This window comes from Podarcis cretensis, assembly GCF_951804945.1.
Source record: "Podarcis cretensis genome assembly, chromosome: 3".
Lineage (NCBI taxonomy): Eukaryota > Metazoa > Chordata > Lepidosauria > Squamata > Lacertidae > Podarcis > Podarcis cretensis.
Genome location: NC_137172.1, coordinates 19,555,585 through 19,578,385, shown reverse-complemented (window position 1 = coordinate 19,578,385; position 22,801 = coordinate 19,555,585). Strand labels below are relative to the sequence as shown.

Below are 22,801 nucleotides of genomic sequence, written 5' to 3'. Positions count from 1 at the left end.
TGGTTGCCCTCCTCTGGACACGTTCCAGTTTGTCAGTGTCCTTCTTGAACTGTGGTGCCCAGAACTGGACACAGTACTCCAGGTGAGGTCTGACCAGAGCAGATTACAGTGGCACTATTACTTCCCTTGATCTAGATGCAATACTCCTATTCCAAGATAGAAGCATTATGGGTGAGCAGTTCCTGAGTCTGCTAAACTGGAAAGGTGCCTACTTTGGGTGGGGTCAGTCAACTCTGGAAAAGCTAGGTTTGGAGTTTGGGGGCACTCGTGGATTAATCTCTTATCAATAAAGACTCAAAGTGACCTCTGTAGCTAGAGGTGCCCTTTACCAGCTTCCTTTCTCAGATGAAAGGAAGTTTGGAGAATATACTTTTCTCATGTGACATAAAGTGTCTTTCATCAAGGGGTAATGCAAGGTGGTACAGACAATAAAAATGACTGGAGATGGTTCAGATGAACATTTCCAAGCATGGGACAAAGTCTCAGTCTTGCATGCTCCCTCTTGCACCCCTCCTCATGCACAGTGATTCTCCCTCTCCTCTCCTGAGGCAATCCACAGTTTACCATTCAATCCTAACCAGCAAACTATGGTACAGCCAATTAAAAAAAAAAAGTTAAGGTTCTGCAGTCTTTAAGAAAGCAGGGTGCAGGTCTAGAGATGGCAGCTAGCTAGATGCAAGAGCCACAGCAAGTTTATCTTACCGTGGATTTTTCTTACCTACTCTGAGAGCCTTTTACCAAAAAGGGCACAGTACAAATGCTTTAAGCAAACAAATATGAAAGCCTCTTACTTGGTGTTCCTTGGCTCCAGCGGGCCATTCCCCTGCAGTTTCTTGACCAGCATTTCACTGCTTCTCCTGATCACATCCCGAATCTTCCCTAGGGAACCGCTGCGTCGAAGGGCACCAGTGCCATCCTGGACAGGAAGACAACAAATGGCAATAATTGGTGAGATGGCGTGTGGACAGTGACTCATCCAGAGAGCAGAAGGAAACGGCTGCATGTGATTTGGAGTCAGAACTTAATGGCAACCTGTTAGTACAGTGGCAGAGGATCTCTCCCTTTTCCTGTCTGGCAACAATAACTGCCAGTATTAAATGGGCTGGTGGCCTACACCAAAACAAGCCTATGTAAATGCTCATCAGATTTGGAGGTGTTATATACAGTGGAACCTTGGTTCTTGAATGGCTTAGTTGACGAACAAATCGGCTCTGGAATGCCGAAAACCGGGAAGCAAGTGTTCCGGTTTTCAAACATTTTTCAGAAGCCGAATGTCCGACGTGGCTTCTGCTTGAGTGTATGAAGCTCCTGCAGCCAATCGGAAGCCACGCCTTGTTTTTTTAATGGTTTCAGGAGTCGAACAGACTTCCAGAACAGATTTAAGTTCAAGAACCAAGGTACATTGTAAAGCAGAGGTAAAGCACTCTAATTCCAATCAGCTCCAGCCAGCACAGACCATAGTCAGGGTTGACAGGAATAACAGGGCCATCTTTGATTTGAAGAAAAGCGTGGTAGGGGTTTTCCAGGACTGTACCAACTTCAGGTTGCAATTGGGGGCTGCACATGTGAACACTTCCCCGCGAAAGGGGAGAAAACTCGTAAAAGATTTGGCCTGTTCTTTCCCTTCACATCCTATTCTATGTTTTCATCATCTGGGGGATAAATTGATTTCCCCACCAGCAACCTGTACAGCACAGTCCAAAAAAAGCTGGGTGTGTAAAACTGAACTTCACTTGCATACTGAAGAACACACTCTTTCTTCTCAACAGACAAATGCATCATTTGCACACAAGAGAGGCTGGCATATGCTCTCGCTGCCATGAATCCACGCCTAGATAAACACAAACAATGGGCATGGCCCACATATAGGCCTGGGAACAAACGGAAAAGCAGTGTGTGTCTTGTGCGTGAGTGAGAGACATTTATTGAAGTTATGGCTGAGTTGCAAAAATTAACATGGGCATTGTTTGCCGTGACCACCCAGCTATCGCAGCATCACTAAGTCCTTACAGCTATGCTTATCCACTGTGTGAGCAAGAAATTACGCCCACCGCTGCTCTCAATTTCTCTCATGCAAAACAGATTCAGTGATGGGAACTGTTACCCAAAAAAAAAAAGTTACCTAGAAGGCCTTATTCTGGAATGGTATGTTACTTAAAACAGAATTGTTGTTACGGCTGTTACAATTTACTACCTGCCCTTCAGCCTAACACGTCCCTGGGGCAGGTTACAATTAAAACACAACATTACTATTAAAACACAGTATTACATACGCACACAATCACCATATAGACCACATCTCTAATGTGAGCATTTTGTGCCAGGAAAGATGGTCACTCAGAACATCCACACATGTAGAAAAAGGAACACACACACACACACACACACACACACAGGATTTCAAAGACATTGGAGGGAGTATAGTAAAGTTTAGATTGTCACATGCTCAGAAGCGAAAGTCCTCCTATGCAGCTAGAACTACGAAACCACGTTCTTGAAGAGGTTCTCATGCAAGAAATAGGTGTAAGTTGCACCCTGAAGGAAGACTATTAGAAGAGGCATGCTGGAGCACACTAACGGTCTATCTAGTCTGTTTTCCATAAAGGCTAACCAAATGTTTCCGTGAGGCAGGACACTGTGATTTATTACCATGGGGGGGGGGGGGCAAGAGACAGTTGCCTGCCATTTCCCTTTGACCCTATGGCCAATCAGGACTGTCAAAAATCACACCACCGTCATACTTGCTGCATGCAAAGATCCAGGCAAACATCTCTACATTTTTCACTCCTGTGCGAGTCAAGTTTACTTTTCTCTTCGGTGAAAGTTTGTGACTCACTGGAATCCAAACTTCAAACCAGATACCCTGTTCAGCAAGAAGCTGCAGGATATGAATAACATAGCCTTGATCTAGATCACTGGTGTGGCAATGTGGCTGGAAGATTCAAGGACGAAGAAACATTTAAACATTTCAGTCTAGCATAGTGTAGTACAGTATAGTATCATTTTATTTATTTGCTTGGTTTGCAGAATACGGATAGACATCTTTTCAAAGTCAAGCACTACTAGTTATTTCTGTTTGTATTAAGGTAAAGGTAAAGGTACCCCTGCCCGTACAGGCCAGTCTTGACAGACTCTGGGGTTGTGCGCCCATCTCAGTCAAGAGGCCGGGGGCCAGCGCTGTCCGCAGACACTTCCGGGTCACATGGCCAGCGTGACAAAGCTGCATCTGGCGAACCAGCGCAGCACACGGAAACGCCGTTTACCTTCCCACCAGTAAGTGATCCCTATTTATCTACTTGCACTTAAGGGTGCTTTCGAACTGCTAGGTTGGCAGGCGCTGGGACCGAGCAGCGGGAGTGCACCCCGCCGCGGGGATTCGAACCGCAACCCGCGTCCACTCTGTTTGTATTACTTATCAGTAAAAAAATAATAATGGTGTTGCACAAGCAATTTTTTATTCTGAATGTGTACCCCCGATAAAAAAGTTTGAGAACCACATTAGTCATGGACATATATATATATTTCCAAAGGTCTCCTGCCTCTTAATAGTCCCTATTCCGAACCTAATTTCTCTATCCCAAATTAACCCTTGTAATGGTCCTGATTTTCATGCGTTTGTGTCCTTGATTTGCGTGCTTATAGTGGTAACTAGAAAATATGTCCATTGTTTGCCAGCTGCCTTGCATGAAAGCAGAATTAATTAGATCTCTTAATGAAGGAGGTTGGGGAGGGGGCAACATTCTAGCCTCATTTTAATGCAAGAGCCTAAATATCAAGCTTGCTTGATGGGGGAGGGAGGGAAGAATTGCAGTTCTTCCTCGCTAAACCCCCCCCCCCCAGCTCACAATCCGCAGCTCTGGGAACAAAGCCTATGGGAAATGGAACTAAGAGCTTTCTATGTTTAGCCCAGAGGAGAGGCAGTTAAGGAGTGACATGATAGCTGTCTCCAAGCATCTGAAGATATGTCATGCGGAAGATGGAGAAAGCTTGTTCTCCGTTGCCCAGAGGACAGGACTGTAACTGCTGGGTGAAAAGTGGATTTCAGCTGAACAGCAGGTGAAAATTCCTAATGGCCTTTTCAACTCCATGACTCCCACTTACAACCCTCCCTCCCTGGCCCCGCTTTGCATCTGTAACATATGCAAGCACGGAGGGACCAATGTATGCTTCCTCAGTGGTGGCAACGCTGCCACCTGAAACCGGTGACTTGGGAGCCGTTTACACTTTTCACCAGGTCCCTGACAGTACTGCACAAGGGGGCAGTGGGAAATTACAAAGGCAGTTCTGAGCCGCCTGGTGCAGAATCTTCCCAGTGATGGGCACCTGTCAGGGCTCGAGGAGAGGTGATTCAAGGAGAGGTGGCTCTCATGTAGGAAGTGGCCGTTACACAATCTGGTCAAACCATTGTATTGTTGCAACTTAGGGCCCCGACGTAGGGACGCGGGTGGCACTGTGGGTTAAACCACAGAGCCTAGGACTTGCCGATCAGAAGGTTGGCAGTTCGAATCCCTGCGACAGGGTGAGCTCCCGTTGCTCGGTCCCTGCTCCTGCCAACCTAGCAGTTCGAAAGCACCTCAGAGTGCAAGTAAGCAAATAGGTACCACTCCGGCAGGAAGGTAAACGGCGTTTCTGTGCGCTACTCTGGTTCGCCAGAAGCGGCTTAGTCATGCTGGCCACATGACCCGGAAGCTGTACACTGGCTCCCTTGGCCAATAAAGCAAGATGAGCACCACAACCCCAGAGTCTGCCACGACTGGACCTAATGGTCAGGGGTCCCTTTACCTTTACCTAGGGCCCCGACGTAATTTATTACTGACCCAAGATGTGCAGAAATGTAGTTTGCAGTTTACCTAAGATAGGGGTTGCCAACACAGCGCCCACGGGCAGCAGGGCATCATGTGGCATCTGCAAAAGGCCCCAGTAAATATCCCCTCAAAAATCCACAATGCATTGTTCCTGCTCAGTTCTTGTTTGTACTGCTTCCTCTCCTAAAATGAATTTTCCCCCTTAAAGATGCCTATGTTACAAGATTGGACATCAACCCTTCCTTCCGTTCTAAACATAGGAGAAGTGCAAAAAACGTCTGTTATCAAGTATTGGCTGATGCAGGTGCCTTTTTCCCATTGATGGTGAAGGGGAAGATGCCTGCAAAATTTGGTGTACCTTTCTCGGCTCTTCACGTGTGGCAGCCATTTTGTGTTATGCCGCAACCACCATTTTGTGTCTTGTCACAAATGCACCTGCATGGCAGCCATTTTGCGGAATCTCATTTTTGTTATGTGTTTTTATTTTTGCATTTTTATGCCGTGAACCGTCCTGAGATCTTCGGATGAAGGGAAGTATACAAATTTAACAAATAAAATAAATAAAAGAAACTGGTTCTCGCAGCACTTTCTCAAATTACCAAACATGTCCAATGGCCCAAAAAGTTTGGCAACCCCTGGCCTAAGTTCTGCTGCAGGTATGGCATGGAAGAGATGCATGAAGTTGCCTTAGCTCAGGGATGGGAATCTTCAGGTGCTTCTGAACACCATCCCTGGCCATGCTGGCTGGGACTGATGGGAGTTGACTCAAACATCATTTTGAGGGCCACACATTTTACAACCCTGCTGTAGCTTATAGGGAGGCTCTCCAGGAGAGTTTATGCCATAGAATGTTTCTTCCTGGCTATGGACACCTGCTAGGCTGCACTGCAGATTCTCTGGAAAGCTGGATCTTTCGTTGTGGTCTTCGCCAACTATGTAACTTAGTGTTGTGGAGACAACACCTATAAATGCCAAAGAATGTGTTTGTGGGCTGGGTCAGGACTTGATACCACTCATGGGTATCAAGCAGCAGGCTATAGTTTGGATAGATGTTGGAAGGTCTGGAAACAAATGGGAGTAGGTGCTGGAGTTGTGAAGAACCAGTTATCTTGGTCAGATCCTTACCTTCAGAAGGCAGTGATCTACCATCCCCCCACCCATGTACTTTTCAGCTAAATAGATCTGTTAGGTTGGTCCAGTCCTATAAACTGGATTCCAAACTCTCTGTGGAATATTCCCACAAATTCAGACACTCCCACTGGCTTTATTGCCCACAGCCATTCACCCAGTAACTCCCAGGCACCCCCTCCAATTGTTTCAGAAGGGGAAGGTCACTGCTATAGAGAGGGCAAAGGAAGCTCAGGAAAGATGCAACCAGTTTCTTGACCAGCTATGCCACAGCAAACAAATCTTTCTTTTCATTTCCATTGTAGCTGTACAAAAGAGGGTGAATGGGCCCCATGGTTGTAGAAGATGAGGTATTGTTTTTTGCTGTAAGTATGCTCCGTGACCATTACTTGTAAGTTCCTGGAGTTTTGTAACATTTCATGTGGGGCTCAGTTTTGTCCTAATTATTTGGAATTGGTTTCGGTCTTTCTTCTGCAGCTGTGTTTGGCATTGTGAATACCCATGTATATACATCAGATGCTGGGGGAAACCAGGAGAAGCAAAGTGCTATGTAGGCTGGCACAGCTAACATTTCATTAAGGAAGGGGGCTGGAGGGTCTTGACGACCAGTTTTGCCCTGCTCAAGGAAACTCTAGCACAATTCTCATGTGACATAGGAAGCATGGACCGTTCATCGGCACATTTAAGGATTTACACACAAGAGCTGATCTTTTCCAGCTTTATAACCCAAGAGGAGTCAGGTGTTTGTTTTTTTGCTCACAAGAGTTCCATCTGGCTTTTACATGCAAACCTCTTAAGTACTCGGATTAGAAGCACATAATTTCATTAAATCCTTCTGCAATGTTTGAGCTAGCTGCCATTGTAGCGCACGTTAGCTTCATGTTGAATATCGCCTCTGCTTTACTGAACTAACAGTTGTATGCCTCTCGACTCAGAAGTGAGGTCCACTGGGTTCAAATGGCTTATACCCAGGTAGCATGCACAGGAACTCTACTGAGAGCTGCAATCCTGTGTTCACTTACTTAGGAGCAAGTCCCATTGAAGTCAATGACATTTTACATCTGAGTAGAAGTAGGATTACACTGTGAGGCTATGGAAAAAGTGGCCAGGTTTATTATATATTATTTGTATCCACGTAGCAGGTGGCTTCAAAAGATGAATAGACAAATTCATGGAGGATAAATCTATCAATGGCTACTAGATGCAATAGCTATGATCTGCCTCCAACAGCTGAAGGCAGTAATCCTTTTGAATACCAATTGCTGGGGGGAAACAGGGAGAGAGTGTGCCCTTGTGCTTGGTCCTGCTTGTGGGTTTCCCACAGGAATCTGATTGGCCTCTGAGAAACCAGGATGCCATTGGCCTGAATCGAAAGGATGCTCCAGATTTCCTCCTAGGTACCATATGGGTCACCTTACGAGTTGAGCTAAGGGGACCATTTCCATGGGATGGCAAGCCAGCCACATGTTGGCATCAGACAGGAATATGTATTAAGCAGAGAATAAAGAATTGGGATTCATCTGTAAAGGGACAGAATTGAAAGCAGCACAGGAACTTCAGAGCTTCCCACAATCGCAGGTATGTTTAAGCAAAGTCACACAGGGATCATCCACACTTACCTTTTGCCTCACGCTTTCTAGGCCTATAAAGTGCATGGTCAGAGTCCATTTTTTGTTTTTGCCCTGGCACCTTTACCATGAAAACCCGCTCTTTATCACCAAAATGGAACAAATGGCAATTCAGGTTTTCCATGGATTGTTTTTTGCTCCAATTCAGTGGTAAAGAGCATGCATTCTCAGGGAAAGCACCAGGGCAAAACGCACACATATAGACACACACATGGAGATGGTGTTTTAATACACAGATCCGTGCCTAGAAACACAGCACAAAAGGAAGTCTGGATGAGCCCAAAATCTCAGTGCTGTTCTAACATAACTGCATTCCTAAAGAATTGTTAACTGCAACTTACTTGCCTTAGACCTAATTAAAAACAAAAACAAACCTGGGCTCTTCTTATGCCCTTTTGATGCCAGCTACTTTTAAAGGTCAACATTATCAGCCTCTGGTTAACTGGAATACTAGATACAGTGGTGCCCCGCAAGACGAATGCCTCGCAAGACGAAAAACTCACTAGACGAAAGAGTTTTCCGTCTTTTGAGGTGCTTCGCAAGACGAATTTCCCTATGGGCTTGCTTCACAAGACGAAACGTCTTGCGAGTTCTTCTGAGTTTTTCCCCTCCCCCCTTTTTTCTAAGCCGCTAAGCCCGCTAATAGCCGCTAAGCCGCTAACAGCGCTAAGCCGCTAATAGCCATGCTTTGCAAGACGAAAAAACCGCAAGACGAAGAGACTCGCGGAATGGATTAATTTCGTCTTGCGAGGCACCACTGTATAAACATAGTAAATAAAATCGAGAATGTTTTTTCTTTAGGCAGTGGCAGTCAAATGTGCTGCACACCCCCAAGATTTCCCTATCATTTCACCTAACAAAATGCAATAAATTCTACACCCTACCCCCAAATTTAATGTTTTTGATGGGATATCTCACATATGATGCTTCTCCCATCAATACAACTCCGTGGTAGGAAAAACTTTCCTGGTTGAATCCTACCATCAACCTAAGGTCGAGAGAATATACAATCTTACTTCTTTACCCCGTCTTGTGTTTTCAGAAAAGCAGACAAGAAATGTTTGACTGGTGAGCTGATCCAACCTGGTATTCCCATCACGTACATTATTCATAATGAAACTAATATATCCCAGTTCTCCTAAGGGAGGAAGACTCATTCTTTTTTCCCTTGGGTGACTGAAAACATTTGAGCAGTTTTGCTTTGCTTTATATTCTCCAAATATTTTTACTTTCTTGCGGTGCTGGAAGCCACAAGGACAGGCAGGGTAAGCTTGGAGGCAGGGAGAGAGACAATATAGTGCAGGGAAGTGGGAATGAATTCAGGTCCACTGCTGAATTGCACGCATGCTGCTGTCCTGCATCGATTCATATTTTATTATTCCTATAAATGCCTGATGCAGCATTTTCCCTTAGAGGTATAGATTCTCAGACCCACTGAACCTCAGACTGTATGGGTAAGCAATAATTCTGAACAAAAAAAACACAACAGGTCTTCTTAAAGCTTCTGTTTCCCCCTTCTGTTTGGCAGAGTGACTTTATACATGGTGGCTACTGCACAGGGAATAGCAAATCCTTTCCCCTTACAGTGGTGCCCCGCAAGACGAACGCCTCGCAAGACGGAAAACCCGCTAGACGAAAGGGTTTTCCGTTTTGGAGGCGCTTCGCAAAAGGAATTTCCCTATGGGCTTGCTTCGCAAGACGAAAATGTCTTGCGAGTTCCTGCGGGTTTTCCCCCTCCCCCCCTTTTCCTAAGGCGCTAAGCCGCTTATCAGCTGATCGCTAAAAGCCACTAAACCGCTAATAGCGCTAATCCGCTAAGCTGTCAATGGGCTTGCTTCGCAAGACGAAAAAACCGCTATACGAAGAGCCTCACGGAACGGATTAATTTCGTCTTGCGAGGCACCACTGTACTTGCTCCATAATAGTCAGTCAGTCACACACACACACACACACACACACACACACACACACACACACTTCATTCATACTTTACACATGTACCTAAGGCCAGTTTGCTGCCTGCTTTTCACAACAGAGCATTTGCAGTGTGTGGAAGCCTATAAAGATTTGCCGTCGGAGGAAAGAGACAGCAATGCTCTTAAAAGAATAAGAAGAGCGGCGGCATGGTGAAAAGAGTCACGGAGAAGAAGGGGATCAGGTCCTTCTGCCTTTAATTGGAGGTAAATCAGTTCACAACATTAAAGGAAAGCACCAAGTATGCGCCAAAGGCAGAAAGTAGAACACACTTTTAGCACCCCCAGCTAGTGCTATTTTTTTATATTTTTTATTTTTAAAGGCTTGTGGAGAGCCCCAGTGCAAGGCAAAATGCAGAGCTGGGCAGAGAGCTGATCGAGGCTCCGTCGCTCTAAGGGAAGGCCCTGGAAGCAGCTTCCCAGGACGGGCTCCAGAGGCATCTTCACAGCATCCTTCACCTCCCCACTTGGTGCAGGGCAGAACCACAACCATGTGTAAAAGAAGCATCAATAGGTTCTTAGCAACTGCAGCCTGGCTGCCTCTGGATGGGTTGGTTACACCTCTCCCTACCGGCTCCCTTTATGGGGAGGCAAGAGCTGCCATGCCCCAGACATGCATTAAGCTGCCCCTTTCAGAAGCAGACAGGCAAAAAAGCAAAAAAGTTCTGCTGCGGCTGCAAAGGACTTCCCAAAAGGAACCCCAAGAGGCATTTAGGCCCAAGAGCCTTCAGACCGTCCTGCCACACAGTTCCAGCCGAGAGCATCCTTTCCGGGTCAGGCACTCCCTTGACCTGCATCCTGCCTCCAGCAGCTCCAGCTGCTTCAGAAAGAACAGCACAGGGCAATAATGGCATACTCTTAGGATTCAGTTCCAGCACTCTATGGTTATGGGCAGCTGGAGCAAAAAGGGTGCATATGTCTTACCTAACACCTAGCCCTAATTCTAATTTATAAACGTTATCTAGTCGCCGTCTTCTTTTAAAGCCAGCTATACTCACGAGAACACCAAATCACATCAAAAACAGCCACAAAAGCTATGCATGGGTAGGAGAGCTGAAGGAAAAAAATTCCCTCACACCTGCATGCCTTGGAGGAGGATCAAAGCGCCTGACTCCCCTTCAGAAACATAAAGGAGTTATACGTCCAGCACCAGTGCAAGGGATGAATTAACTGTCTCCCTTCGAAACCAGAGCCCAGAAAATTCCAGTGCCCAGATTTCCCTTCAGGCATTGCTAGACCCTCTGCACCAGGGCTGGAGAACTTCGGCCTGTGGGCCAAATACGGCCTGCCAGGCTTTCCCACTTGACCAATCGGCTTCCCCCTCAAGTCCTACTCCCCGCCTCCTCCACAGCCCCATTTCCACTGCTTCTCAGATGCTCGCCTGCGGATTGGTTGAGCAGCGCAAGGGGGAGGGAGATCACGGGGAAGTTAGGTTTCAACCACCCCTCCCCACAACCCTCGTCTGTGTGAAACAGCTGAGAAGCGGGGGAACCAGGCCCACCAAGCTGGCAACGTAAAAGGGAGCTTGCTCTCTTCCTGCAACACTCGCCGGCTTGGCTTCTTCACTGTACGCTGAGAAAGGGGGTCTTATTCTCAGAGAAGCGCAGCAGGATGACGATACAGGGAGACAGCAACGTCCTCCTGCGTTGTCAACTCAGCCCTGCCTGTTTGACTAAAGAGGGCAGGCAGGAGAAGTGGGTAGCTGGAGGGAGGAGAAGGGAGACGGAACCAGGACAGTGTCTGGAAGTGAGTGAATACGCCAAGTGTGTGGAAATGCATGAATGCTGTGTGTGTGTGTGTGTGTGTGTGTGTCCTTGCTCTGTCCAGTTTGGATTTGGCCCTAACCGATCCTGGCCATGTAGGTTTCCATGATGTAAAATGGGCCCCAAAACAAATGCTCTGCATGCAAGTGGACTTCTCTCCAACCCTTCCCCAGACTTTGCTTTCTACTCAACAAATCCCTTCCGGTATTCTCTCCAACAACGTGCCCTTTTTCACAGTCTACATTTAAATCCCCACCTCATTAAAAAAGAAAAAATAAATTCCGACAACACATTGCAAGCCCCGCTGTACGCCCCAGTTCCTAAGGGAACTCTCTCTCTCTCTCTCTCTCTCTCTCTCTCTCTCTCCTCCTCCTCCTCACCCTCAGCTCCCTACAAAGCTACACCCTCATGCATTCAGTGGCATGGCTGCCACCAAGGCTGAAATCTTATGTACCTGGGAATAAGTGCCAATGAGCACAGTGAGACGCGCTTCTATATAATCATGTAGGACTGCACGTCTCTCCCACACTTCCACTGTACACCTCCATGCCCCAACCAGAAATTCCCTTCCCCATCCCTTAAAATATTCCCCAATGCCCCATCGCAATGGGCCAAACTACTGCCACCTTAAAACCGAGGCCTTCTATTTCTTCCTGCCTCTGCTCCTCGCTGTCTTGCATGCAAGAGCCTTAGATCTCGGCCTTTTTATACAAGGATGTGCAGTTCCAACCCTCTCTCCCACTTGCCTAGCCAGGCTTCTAAAATAACTAGCAGCTACAATTGCTACAAACACACCCATTTGGTGTGGGTTTCAGGGTGGATTTTGTGTGTGTGTGTGTGTGTGTGTTTGTGTGTGACATTTGGCTGGGACCTTGCGATCTCCAGTGATAAACCACAGCAAGGTTAAATCTTTTACATTCATGACAATAAATAAAAGAGATGCAAATATGCAGTCCCGTTTTGCCACCCCCGCCGCACAACAAGTAGAGGCAGTTGAGTCACCCTTGTCTGCGATTATCCCTCCTGTTGCGAAAAAAAAGGAACTGTGTGAGGAAATGTTCCTGAGTTCAGAGTCCTAGAGAGGCTGTTTCTTCTGAAATGCAGGCGTCTTGTAGTGCTAGACTGGCAGGGGAAGTCCAGACCAAAAGTCTAATCAGAGGGGCCAGTACTGAATAGGCCATGAAAACACTATCCATGACGGTTGCAGCCCCTCCAGCCTACCCTCCTCCAAAGTCTCCATGCCATACAGGAGACGGACTATGCCCAGCTCATTTAAAACAAGGTCCTCATTAGGAAGTCACATCTCATGCTTCTGCCTCTCACACTTTTGCCCTGGCATGTCCGTCAGTATTTTTATTTTCAATACAATGTGCCCCATTTCTCTTTCTTTACCCTGCAAGAATAGGCTAAGAGGATCCATCAGCAAGGAGAATGGACACAAGCCTGAAGCTTCTTCCATCTCCATCTGGACAGGCCCAATCCCTATGAGAAGGTGGCTGCAAGGCCTTTACCTGCGGCAGCAGCGGGCATACAAATGCCATTTAGGCATCCCAGACTTGACCAGATGAACAGGAAAGGAAAACAGAGCACGGAACAAGGATGGGGGTTATTGGACTACAACTCCCATCATCCCTGACCCCTGGTCATGAAGGCTGGGGAACCCAACAACATCAGGAGGGCCACACACTCCTCATCCCTGGCACAGAGTACAATTCGCCCATCTCCCTAACTTTCCCTGCCATCCGAAGCTAGGGGTGAGAAACACACATATCCCAATGTCTACCCTGCCTCCCCACCATCTGCTCTGGCTTCAAGGGAAAGTGGAGGGGGAAGGAGGCAGAGAGAAGGGCAAGGCGGGGTAGGGGGAGAGCTAAAATGGGAAGCAGAAAAATCTGAGTTATGCTAGAAGGCAAGGAGAGGGATGGTGGGAGACGGTGGAAGGAAGCCAGGAGGAGGAGTAGGGCAGAGAGATGGGCAGCAAGGACATCTTCAGACTGCAGAAGACCTTCGTCGAGGGCCCCCGTTAAGACACAGGGAAGAGAACGGAGGAAGTCACAAGGAGTTCTGCCAAAGTCCTGCACTGGCGGAGGGGAAGGGGTGGGGCAAAATGGTGGATTCGTGGAGTTTCTTCCTGCTCTCTCTTGCCGGTTGACATGGTAGCGGTAGAACCAGGGTGCAGCCAGCTGGACGTTCCTCTGCGGGTGCCGTTCCACTTCTCGGTGCCCGCCGGGTTGGGGTTGGGGACTGCCATGGAGTCCTTGCCAAGGAGAGCAGGAACGGTGGAAGGAGGGGAGGGGTGGCTTGGAGGAAGAAAGCCAGAAGGGGCGGCACACAAACATCCGGGCGATTGTGGTGAAGGGGTAGGGTGGGGTTTGTGTGTGTGATGGTGGGGAGGAAGGAGTCTCAGGAGGCATTTAAGCCTAGTGCACAGAGAGGAGAAAGACAAAATTTTACAAGGCCATAGTGAGGATGCACAACAACCCCAAACGAAAAGGAGGGAAGGGAGATACAAGCCAATGGTACAAGCATGGGGAGCAAACAACTGCAGGTCAGTGGGGTGGGGAGAAAATCACACAGCTGCCCTTTATAATCCTCACAGAACTCTAGCCCAATGGTTGCCATTAATTTGATTTGAACTGATTTTATAATGAATAGATTTTAGAATGCTATATTATTTTACTGTTGTTAGCCGCTCTGAGCCTGGCTTTGGCTGGGGAGGGCGGATATAAATAAAGTTTTATTTTTATTTTTATTATTGGTGGGTGAGGGGCAAGGAATTTCCTTGGGCAACATGCAGTTGGCTAAAGGGTGCTTCAAAATATTAACAGCATAGGGCTTTGCTTAGTCATGGGACCTCGGGTCAGTAACCAGACCCTTTGCCAATCCTGCTATCCTCTGAATGTTTTGGACTACAACGCCCATCAGCCAGGGGCTGATCAGTATTGTAGTCCAAAACATTCAGAGGATGCCAGGGTTGGAGAAGACTGCCTTGTGCAAGGAAGAAGCGCTAGACTGCAGTTGCATAAATGAAGTCTCCCTCAGTTATTCCAACATCTCTTGCTATTACCAGTCTAATATGGAGGGGTGGGTGGGTTTAGAGGGGAAAGGAAAGGAGGGGGAGTGGCAACTATGAAAGGACATATTCTGTTTCTCAAATAAAATGCTGCTCCCCTGCTCCTTTCCAGAATCCATCTCCTTGACCCCATGAACTAAATGGATTGGGCTACATTTAACATAATGCTAAGCGGATCGTCCTGAGAATTCTGGGAAGCAGTCTAGAGCAGTGTTTCCCAACCTTGGGTCTCCAGCTGTTTTTGGACTACAGTTCCCATCATCCCTCACCACTGGTCTTGCCAGCTAGGGATGATGGGAGTTGTAGTCCAAAAACAGCTGGAGACCCAAGGTTGGGAAACAGTGGTCTAGAGTACATGCTCGGCCCATGAGAGATGGTGGGCAGGCTAGCAAGGCCTCACATTTGCCCAATGTAAACCAAGCGCATAATTTCAGTGAGCACGTTTTAGGAGGCAACTGGTGACAGTGGGAACCCTGTCTTCCAGAAGAGTTCGCCTCACTGATCTTCTCAGTGAGGAATGCAAGGAAACTCAGTTCTCGCCAGAATACTGTTTGAACTGAAAAGAAGTATGGCAGTAGCAGGGCTTAGTGCCTTATCTCAGTCAGTTGTTTTTAAGACTCTGGGGGATTTGGGCAGCTGCGAGTTTCAGCCCTTTTCTGGAGTGGCTCCTTAGGCTCTCCATCGATAGCTCTCAGATGGCCCTGCCTCCATTCAGCTGGAGAAGGAAGTTCTATCTGATCCATGTCACTGGCAATCCTTTAAGGCTCATGCAAGCTGATCCACCATCTTGAACATCTAAAGCAGGGTTTCCCAAACTTGGGTCTCCAGTTGTTTTTGGACTGCAGTTCCCATCATCCCTGAACACGGGTCCTGCTAGCTAGGAGTGATGGAAGTTGTAGTCTAAGAACAGCTAGAGATCCATGTTTGGGAAGCCCCGATCTAAAGAAACATGCAATGAGAGAGGGAAGGGTTTGTAGCATAAGGGTGTGGCCTCTGCAGCAAGAAGAGCATTCAAGAATATAGAAATACTACTGCAATGTAGGCTCACAGTGCAGACATGACTACAGAGGAAACCAGCACCTGAATTACCGGCTCTTCCTCAGGGATGAAGCCCACCCTAAGCCCTGGAGATAGCTATATATAAGGTGGGGAGGGGGACAGGCAGTCCTTTATCCCAGGAGGTGGAATAGATCAGAACAGCCTTCCTCAAGCTGATGCCCTTCTGAAGTTGCTGGACTGCAGTCTCTGTCATCCCCAATGTTTAGCCATGCAGGCTAGGGCTGATGGGAGTCTGACAACTTCTCGGGGGCACCAGGTTGGGGAAGCCAGCCTCAGAACAAAGGGCAGCCCCAGTCATAACTTGCAAGGGACACTAGCCTAAGAATGAAGACAAACGCAACATTTGAAGAGCGGAAGGAAGTGGTTTGAAAGCGCCCTTTCCAGACTAAATACAAAATGTACAACTGAAAAACTGGCGCCCAAGTTGTGGAGGAACTGGCCCTCATGACTTTCTATTTATTTATTTAATTTATATACCACCTTCATCTTCCAAGGACCTCAGAAATCATCCACCCACCTCTCCCTACAATTCCTGGAAAGGTTTTGGAACTCTTTTTCAAAATATTGGTTTGTGGATTTTCTGGTTAAATGAAGAATAAATGTGTATGGCAGGGTAGGTGGGGAGAGAGGAAAATGAGAACTTTAGCTAATTCTTCCTTCAACTTGCAACCCCCCTATTTTTACTGAAAATCTGCGGTGGAATCTCCGGACCAAAATGGTGCTGGAGGATACAGGGCTAAGGGGGAATTGGCAAACAATTAACCCCCCCCCCAGTCCAGTGGAAGCCTCCACCGGATCGCAAGACCCCCTGCATTTGATGAGGTGGTAGGCTCTCCCTTTGCATGATGTCTGAGAAGAGGGGAGGGCTAATCAGGTGATTGTTCAGCTAGCTAGACTATACGTCCACAATGCAAGCTGCAAATCACAAAGCTAGAATTGCATGGTGGGCGGAGGGGAAGGGGGCCTGTGACTGCTCTTAAAATACCACGTCTGTCTTCATTCCAAGAGGGAAGTGTCATTCTCTGAAAAAGTAAAGAACGAGGACTTAAGCCTTTTAGGATGAGGGAGTTCTATACACTCCTTTCCCCCCAAGTTTCTATGGGGTCCTTGCATTCTCTTACAGTTTTTTCTCACGTGCTGCCTTTTAGGTACAATCCACAATCAAGATTGCAAGACACCTTGGCGCTGATTGGCTGTCATGGCAATGTGCCTGCGATAGATGGGGGATGGAGAGGCGCATGCAAGCAAGCGAGCAGCTGCAGAGAGGATGGAGAGTTAGTGAGCGATGGAGAGAGTGCAAGTTAAACGTAACCAAAGCATTAAAACAATGGGTCGGTAAGTCCCTCCTCATCCGTTATCTAGGTCAAGGTCCTTGCTGCTAGCTGCATCTTATGGAGAACCCCAAAGGAACAAACATGCTTAAAGGCTGCATCGAGGCAAGCTACGCATCCTCACACACCTTCCCCAACTCAGAGTGGGTACGAAACGCACTTCTCCCCAAGCCGGGGAGAGACAACAGGTCTAAGAACCAGTCTTCAAGGGGGGGGGGACCCAAAACCGAAACCAGGCAGAGTCAAGATGCTTTTCGTCAAGGCTCATATTCTTCCACCAAAACTCACTTGTTACATGGACATAGTAATGTTGCCACTAGCTGAAATCTCTTAGGATCCTGCTACTCGCCAGAGACAATGTCCCACCAGTCCACCCAGCATTAAGCACTCTGTTAGGAAACAGGCTGCGTATAAAAGACCAATCCAGGGGTCAACAAAGGAGGAGGAGGAGGGCAGAGAAGGAGGTTACTTGCTCTAACTCATACAGTGGTACCTCAGGTTACATACGCTTCAGGTTACACACTCCGCTAACCCAGAAATAGTGCTTCAGGTTAAGAACAGAAATCGGGCTCCGGCAGCGCGGCGGCAGCAGGAGGCCCCGTTAGCTAAAGTGGTGCTTCAGGTTAAGAACAGTTTCAGGTTAAGTACGGACCTCCGGAACGAATTAAGTACTTAACCAGAGGTAGCACTGTACTCGCCTATAGAAAATGCAGTTGTGGTGTGTTTGTGGCCTCTTGAAACTTTGAGGTAGATATGCCTTTGAGTCTTCACACATTTATTCCACTGCCTCTTGGCATGTCCTTCAGATGCTGAACACACACACACACACACACACACACACACACACACCACACACGTATACACACATACACACCCTACCCCATAAACATCCATTTTCCTGGATGGCGGCAGCCCTAGGACCCTAACCGAAACAAAGCCCTTTACGCTCTTCGCTCCGAGAGCAAAGTTATCTCCTGGGAAGCGAAACAACCTTCTTTCCCTCCCCGTCTCTTGTCCCTGCAACAGATATGGGGAGAGCAGCACCGCAGGATGTTAGTAGAGGAGATCAAAGCACCTACAATCAGTGGCTTCTGCTCTTACTTCCGCCCACCCACCCCACCTAAAAAAACTGGGGGACGGGAGATACTAAGTTCCGAGTTGAGTGGTGAGAACTAAGATGGGAAGAGCTGCCTTCCTGAGTCTGGCTACCCGACAATTAAGAGGAGCGGGCAGGGAGCATGCAAGAGGATGGATGGAGGTGGGCATGCCACGACAGGCCATCAGCTCCCCGAGATGGCAGGGGCAGCAATTGGCAGACAAAAAAGAAAGAACAGCTCTGGGTAGAGTTTGCTGCCCTCTGCCTCTCTCGGCCGGGCTAGGCGGGTCTTGATAGTGGACTTGTACTTACCCCGTTCCATTCCACGCCCATACTCACTTCCTCGCTACCATCTGTGGCGCTCTCATACTTGACGCTGCCCCCCAGGCTGTCTCGGCTCCTCCGCCTCTCGGAGCCGTCGCCCTCTTTCAGAATCTCTACCACCTTGGTCTGGTTAATGGGGTCAATGCCCTGCAAGGGACAAGCACAAAACAAAGAGACAAGGGGGGTTGGGGGTGGGCAAGGGAAGCGCAGAGCCCCTCAAACGTTTTCTAGAGGTGTACAACACTTCCTTGCTTCCTGGCCAAAAGGTCATGTGTGTGTATTTTTTTCTGGTGGCAATTTTGGGTGGAGACAGGAAGCTGTTCAGGAAGGGGATTGGAAAGAGTATAGAGTTGCCCTTTCGCTTTCTGGGTCCCACCATTGTACGTATGCCAAGTTCTGCACCAGGACACTGGCCACATTTGCAGAATCAGATCTTAGCTTCCTAAGCCAAAATATGCCCCTTTATTCCCACTTCGCTCCTCCCTTCACGTGAGTGAGCAACCCAACTTTTCAGCTAACATCTGAACTAGGAAACGATGGTTAATGGCTTCAGCACAAGTTGGGGTATTAATTTAACTTTAAATTATGGCTTCATATTCTGGCTTGTTTGGAAGCCGCTAATCATGAGTGGTCTTCAACTAAACTATCCCGTCAGTGCAAGGATTACTGCAGGATTCTTCTCCCCTCTGCATCTCCTCCTTCTGGTGCACCATGCATCCCACCCAAAATCTGCTCCAGAGTACTGGGGGAACCCCTAGAACAGATTGAGGGCATTTAAAGAGATGCAGGGGAAGGAGATGGATAAAGTTCCATTGCACAAGCAGAAATCATTGCAGCTTTTGAGCTATCTACTTAGTGCTATGCTGAACACAACCCCATCTCCCACCTCGGTTTAGATGTACTGGGAAGCTATAGCTGACTAAGGCTTCCTGGCTTGCTCGTTGGCTTGTGTGAAGGGAGGGGAAGAGAAGGAACAGAGGAGGAGCAAAAGTGGCTTCATGCACCTTCTGTATATCTTGACTTTCTAGGAACATACAAAAACAGTCCTCCTGGATCAGACCAAAGGTCACGAGGTCGCCTACATGGTGCTTGAGGGCACCCATGTGCTGCACAGGGTTTCTCGGGTGCCCTCAAGGTCTGTTCCCCAGTTCTTCCACTCATTGAAATCCTACTGCAGCTAATAGAATATGTACCCACAACTGTTGCTCTGGTTTGCAAATGTGCCAGGAGGCCCAAAATGTTAGGTGATCCTATTTCCTATCGTGACCAAACAGATATCCCTGGAAAACCCACAAAGCAGGAGAAGAGGGAAACAGCTTTCTTCTACTGTTTCCCCCAGGAAGCTAAGCTGAGATTTGGTTTTGTTGCACGGCTTGTATGGATTGCATACACATTTTTTATATATGCATATATTTGCCCAACACACATCTTTCCCCCCAACTTCTGTTATTCAGGGGTGGGGCATGGAGCAATGGGACAGTAACAAAACCCTCTTCCTCCATCACTACATAAGCTTCACCAGGCATTGCCCACACTTCCACAGCCATAACGCAAGCATAGGCAAACTCTGGCCCTCCAGATGTTTGGGACTACAATTCCCATCATCCCTAGCTAACAGGACCAATGGTCAGGGATAATGGGAATTGTTGTCCCAAACATCTGGAGGGCCAGAGTTTGCCTATGCCTGCCATAACGGCTAAAAAACTTGCCTTAAAAAAAATTTAAGCCCAATGTTCTCCAGATGCTGAATTCCACAGTCATCTAAATGGTCCAGTTGTGAAACACACTGAGCTTAGCTCAGCTCCTGGCAACAAAGGACTAGGGCATCAGGATGAGACCATCAAGAACATCCAAAGTAAACCGGGGTAAAAATAAACATACATACAAGGAACGTTCCTGAAACTCTTCCATTTCATGCCTTCCAGCAACTATATGGCCTGGGCACAATTCTATATAAATTCATTGCAGTCCAACCAGCTGGACAGATCTACAATAATGATCTAAAGCTCATTTTCTGATTAAGCAGAACTTTTCCAAAGGAGTCATCTTGACAGGCAATCAATGCATCTATGCAATCAAATCTTGGACTGAGATATGAATGAGCTCCGTGCACCCGCACACAGCTGTTCTACTCCTTCGTCAAGTCAGGATGCCACAGTTAGCTTCCCATTACATCCAAACTGGGAACTATGGATAATGGCTTCCCAACAAGCCAACGTTGTAAAGCCATGAACCGTGGCTTCATGTTCTTCTGGCTTGGTTTTGGAAGCCATTAAGCATAGTTTCCTGTACAGACATAAAGGGAAATTATGGATAATTACAATTACCCAATTTGCTTTCCTGTAAAGAAGCAAAGCAGCTGCTTACAATTGCATGAAACTAAAGCTTAAATTGCATGAAGCTTAATAAGACAAGATTTTATTGCCTGAACCCAGAGAATGTCAAGTAAATTATTTCGGCCAGATTCAATAGCCTGCTGCGATTTCTTTTGCTGATGAAGTAGAAGGATCCTGAAAAAAAATTATCGAGCTGCAACTTTCCAGCAAAAGCCACACTGACAAACAACTGGCCACACTACCTCAATCAACACCAGCAAGGAACTTTATAAGGACATTTTACATATTTGATAACAGCCAGTGGTTTAGGCTCCACTGGATAAGCCTTAAATTGCCTGGCAAATCTAAAAATCAGATGAAACACTCAACTTTCGCTTTTTTCTCCCTAGAGTTCCCTTTACACAAGAAGTTGTTCATGGGGTGGTGCTGGCCTTACCTGTCTCCGGGATCGCACTGCACACTCTTCCAGCGTTTCTGCAGCCTCCAGCTTGCCCTGACGCCTGTACAGTGCGCCCAGGTTCCGCAGAGTGGTGTTCACTGTGGGGCTAAGGAGAAAGGGAAACACTGAAGCCAGCAGTCCTTGCTTACCATGGCAATACCTTGAACACTAAGCCGCCCTTGTCTACACACCTCCAACTTCCCATGACATTGAGATTGCTTAGCTGAATGGTTACTACCCAGCAATTACGCAGAAAACTGCTGCACAAGGAAAGAGGCCCCTTGCTATTAGGCCCTAAATGGGCATATTCATACTAGTAGCAGAAGCTGAAAGCTAAAAATAAATAAAATGGGTGGGAGCCGAAATTGCAGGAGCCTTTTTGGATCCTGTGGATACTTCTGCTAAAGAAAAAGAAGTGACTTTTGCTGATTTGCCCTTCCTGCTGTATCCCCCACCCCAATGCGACTTTCCATCTTGTTCTGAAGGGTCCCCCAAACTCTCTGGAGCCAATTTTCAAGGAAGGAGGTACTCTGGAGGCGGGGCAGTGGGGGAGGGGAGAACTGGAAAATAATAACCTCCCATTAGTAAAGCTGTTACAGGAGCACTTGGGCAACAATTCAATTCAACCCTGAGTCACAGAAGGGACGGGGTTTTTTCACTGGTAGTACCAGTGTTGTCAAAAACTCTTCCCGATAAAATATGAAGCCCCATCAGTATTGGCATACTACCGGCTCCTCTCTAAACAAGGGACCTCCTGTTTCAATTGCTGTTTTATTGTTGTATTGTTTTAATGGACCTGTACATTTTCACTGAGGATTAATACATATTTAACATTTCAATGAAATTGTTCTATTGTGCTCTTCAGTTATGTGTGTTTATTTATCTTTAATTAAGCTTAATACTTTAAATCACTTAGAAGCCACCTTGGCAAGTAAGTGGCATATTAACTAATAGCTGAAATAACAAGTAATAAAGAACTCCTGAAAGCAACTTACCTGCTGACCTTGCATGCCTTGTACCAGCCACCATACTCTGCATATGCAATGTTTTCTCTGTGTTTGCTCTGGAAAGAGGAATTGGGGAATGAGGAGGAGAGAAAAAAGAGAAGACCTTGTTAGAATAGTCAAAGCATCAGTGCACAAAAGGCCATGGCTGGTTTGTTTGCCACTGCTTGCATGCCTAGTAGGGATAAAAAGATATAAGCTTGTTTGGTACCAGTTACCTTGCCACAGTCACAAAATTAAAAGACGCCTGCTTCTTGGGAGAAAAGCAACGACAAACCTAGACAGCATCTTAAAAAGCAGAGACATCACCTTGCCAACAAAGGTCCGTATAATTAAAGCTATGGTTTTCCCAGTAGTGATGTATGGAAGTGAGAGCTGGACAATAAAGAAGGCAGGCTGCCGAAGAATTGATGCTTTTGAATTATGGTGCTGGAGGAGACTCTTGGGAGTCCCATGAACTGCAAGAAGATCAAACGTATCCATTCTGAAGGAAATCAGCCCTGAGTGCTCACTGGAAGGACAGATCCTGAAGCTGAGGCTCCAATACTTTGGTCACATCATGAGAAGAGAAGACTCCCTGGAAAAGACCCTGATGTTGGGAAAGATGGAGGGCACAAGGAGAAGGGGACGACAGAGGACGAGATGGTTGGACAGTGTTCTCAAAGCTACCAGCATGAGTTTGACTAAACTGCGGGAGGCAGTGGAAGACAGAAGTGCCTGGTGTGCTCTGGTCCACGGGGTCACGAAGAGTCGGACACGACTAAACGGCTAAACAACAACAACCTTGCCACTATGTGGGCTCTAATATTGGTATGCTTTGAGACTATATACATATAACCACG

General features: G+C 47.2%; 1 protein-coding gene and 1 long non-coding RNA gene across 8 annotated transcripts in view; both read right to left on the bottom strand.

Annotated features, from left to right (window-relative positions):
* Positions 1-22,801, bottom strand: part of KLC4 (kinesin light chain 4) — a 65,566-nt gene that overhangs the window by 2,684 nt on the left and 40,081 nt on the right. For 4 of the 7 annotated variants that reach the window (XM_079968685.1, XM_079968682.1, XM_079968684.1 and 1 more), the window contains exons 11-14: positions 21,951-22,018; positions 20,953-21,061; positions 18,169-18,327; positions 792-916 (exon numbers count right to left, since the gene is read on the bottom strand). In XM_079968685.1, the coding sequence (XP_079824811.1) occupies positions 792-916; positions 18,169-18,327; positions 20,953-21,061; positions 21,951-22,018 (461 nt within the window). Of the gene's footprint in view, positions 1-791; positions 917-13,618; positions 13,718-18,168; positions 18,328-20,952; positions 21,062-21,950; positions 22,019-22,801 lie in introns of those variants that run through there. The other 3 variants (XM_079968686.1, XM_079968688.1, XM_079968687.1) reach the window with 3 other exon arrangements.
* LOC307212042 lies at positions 5,192-11,649 on the bottom strand. The gene is made up of 3 exons (XR_013836761.1): positions 9,465-11,649; positions 8,317-9,140; positions 5,192-8,011 (listed from the first exon to the last, which is right to left on the bottom strand). It is a non-coding gene; the product is annotated as an uncharacterized lncRNA (long non-coding RNA).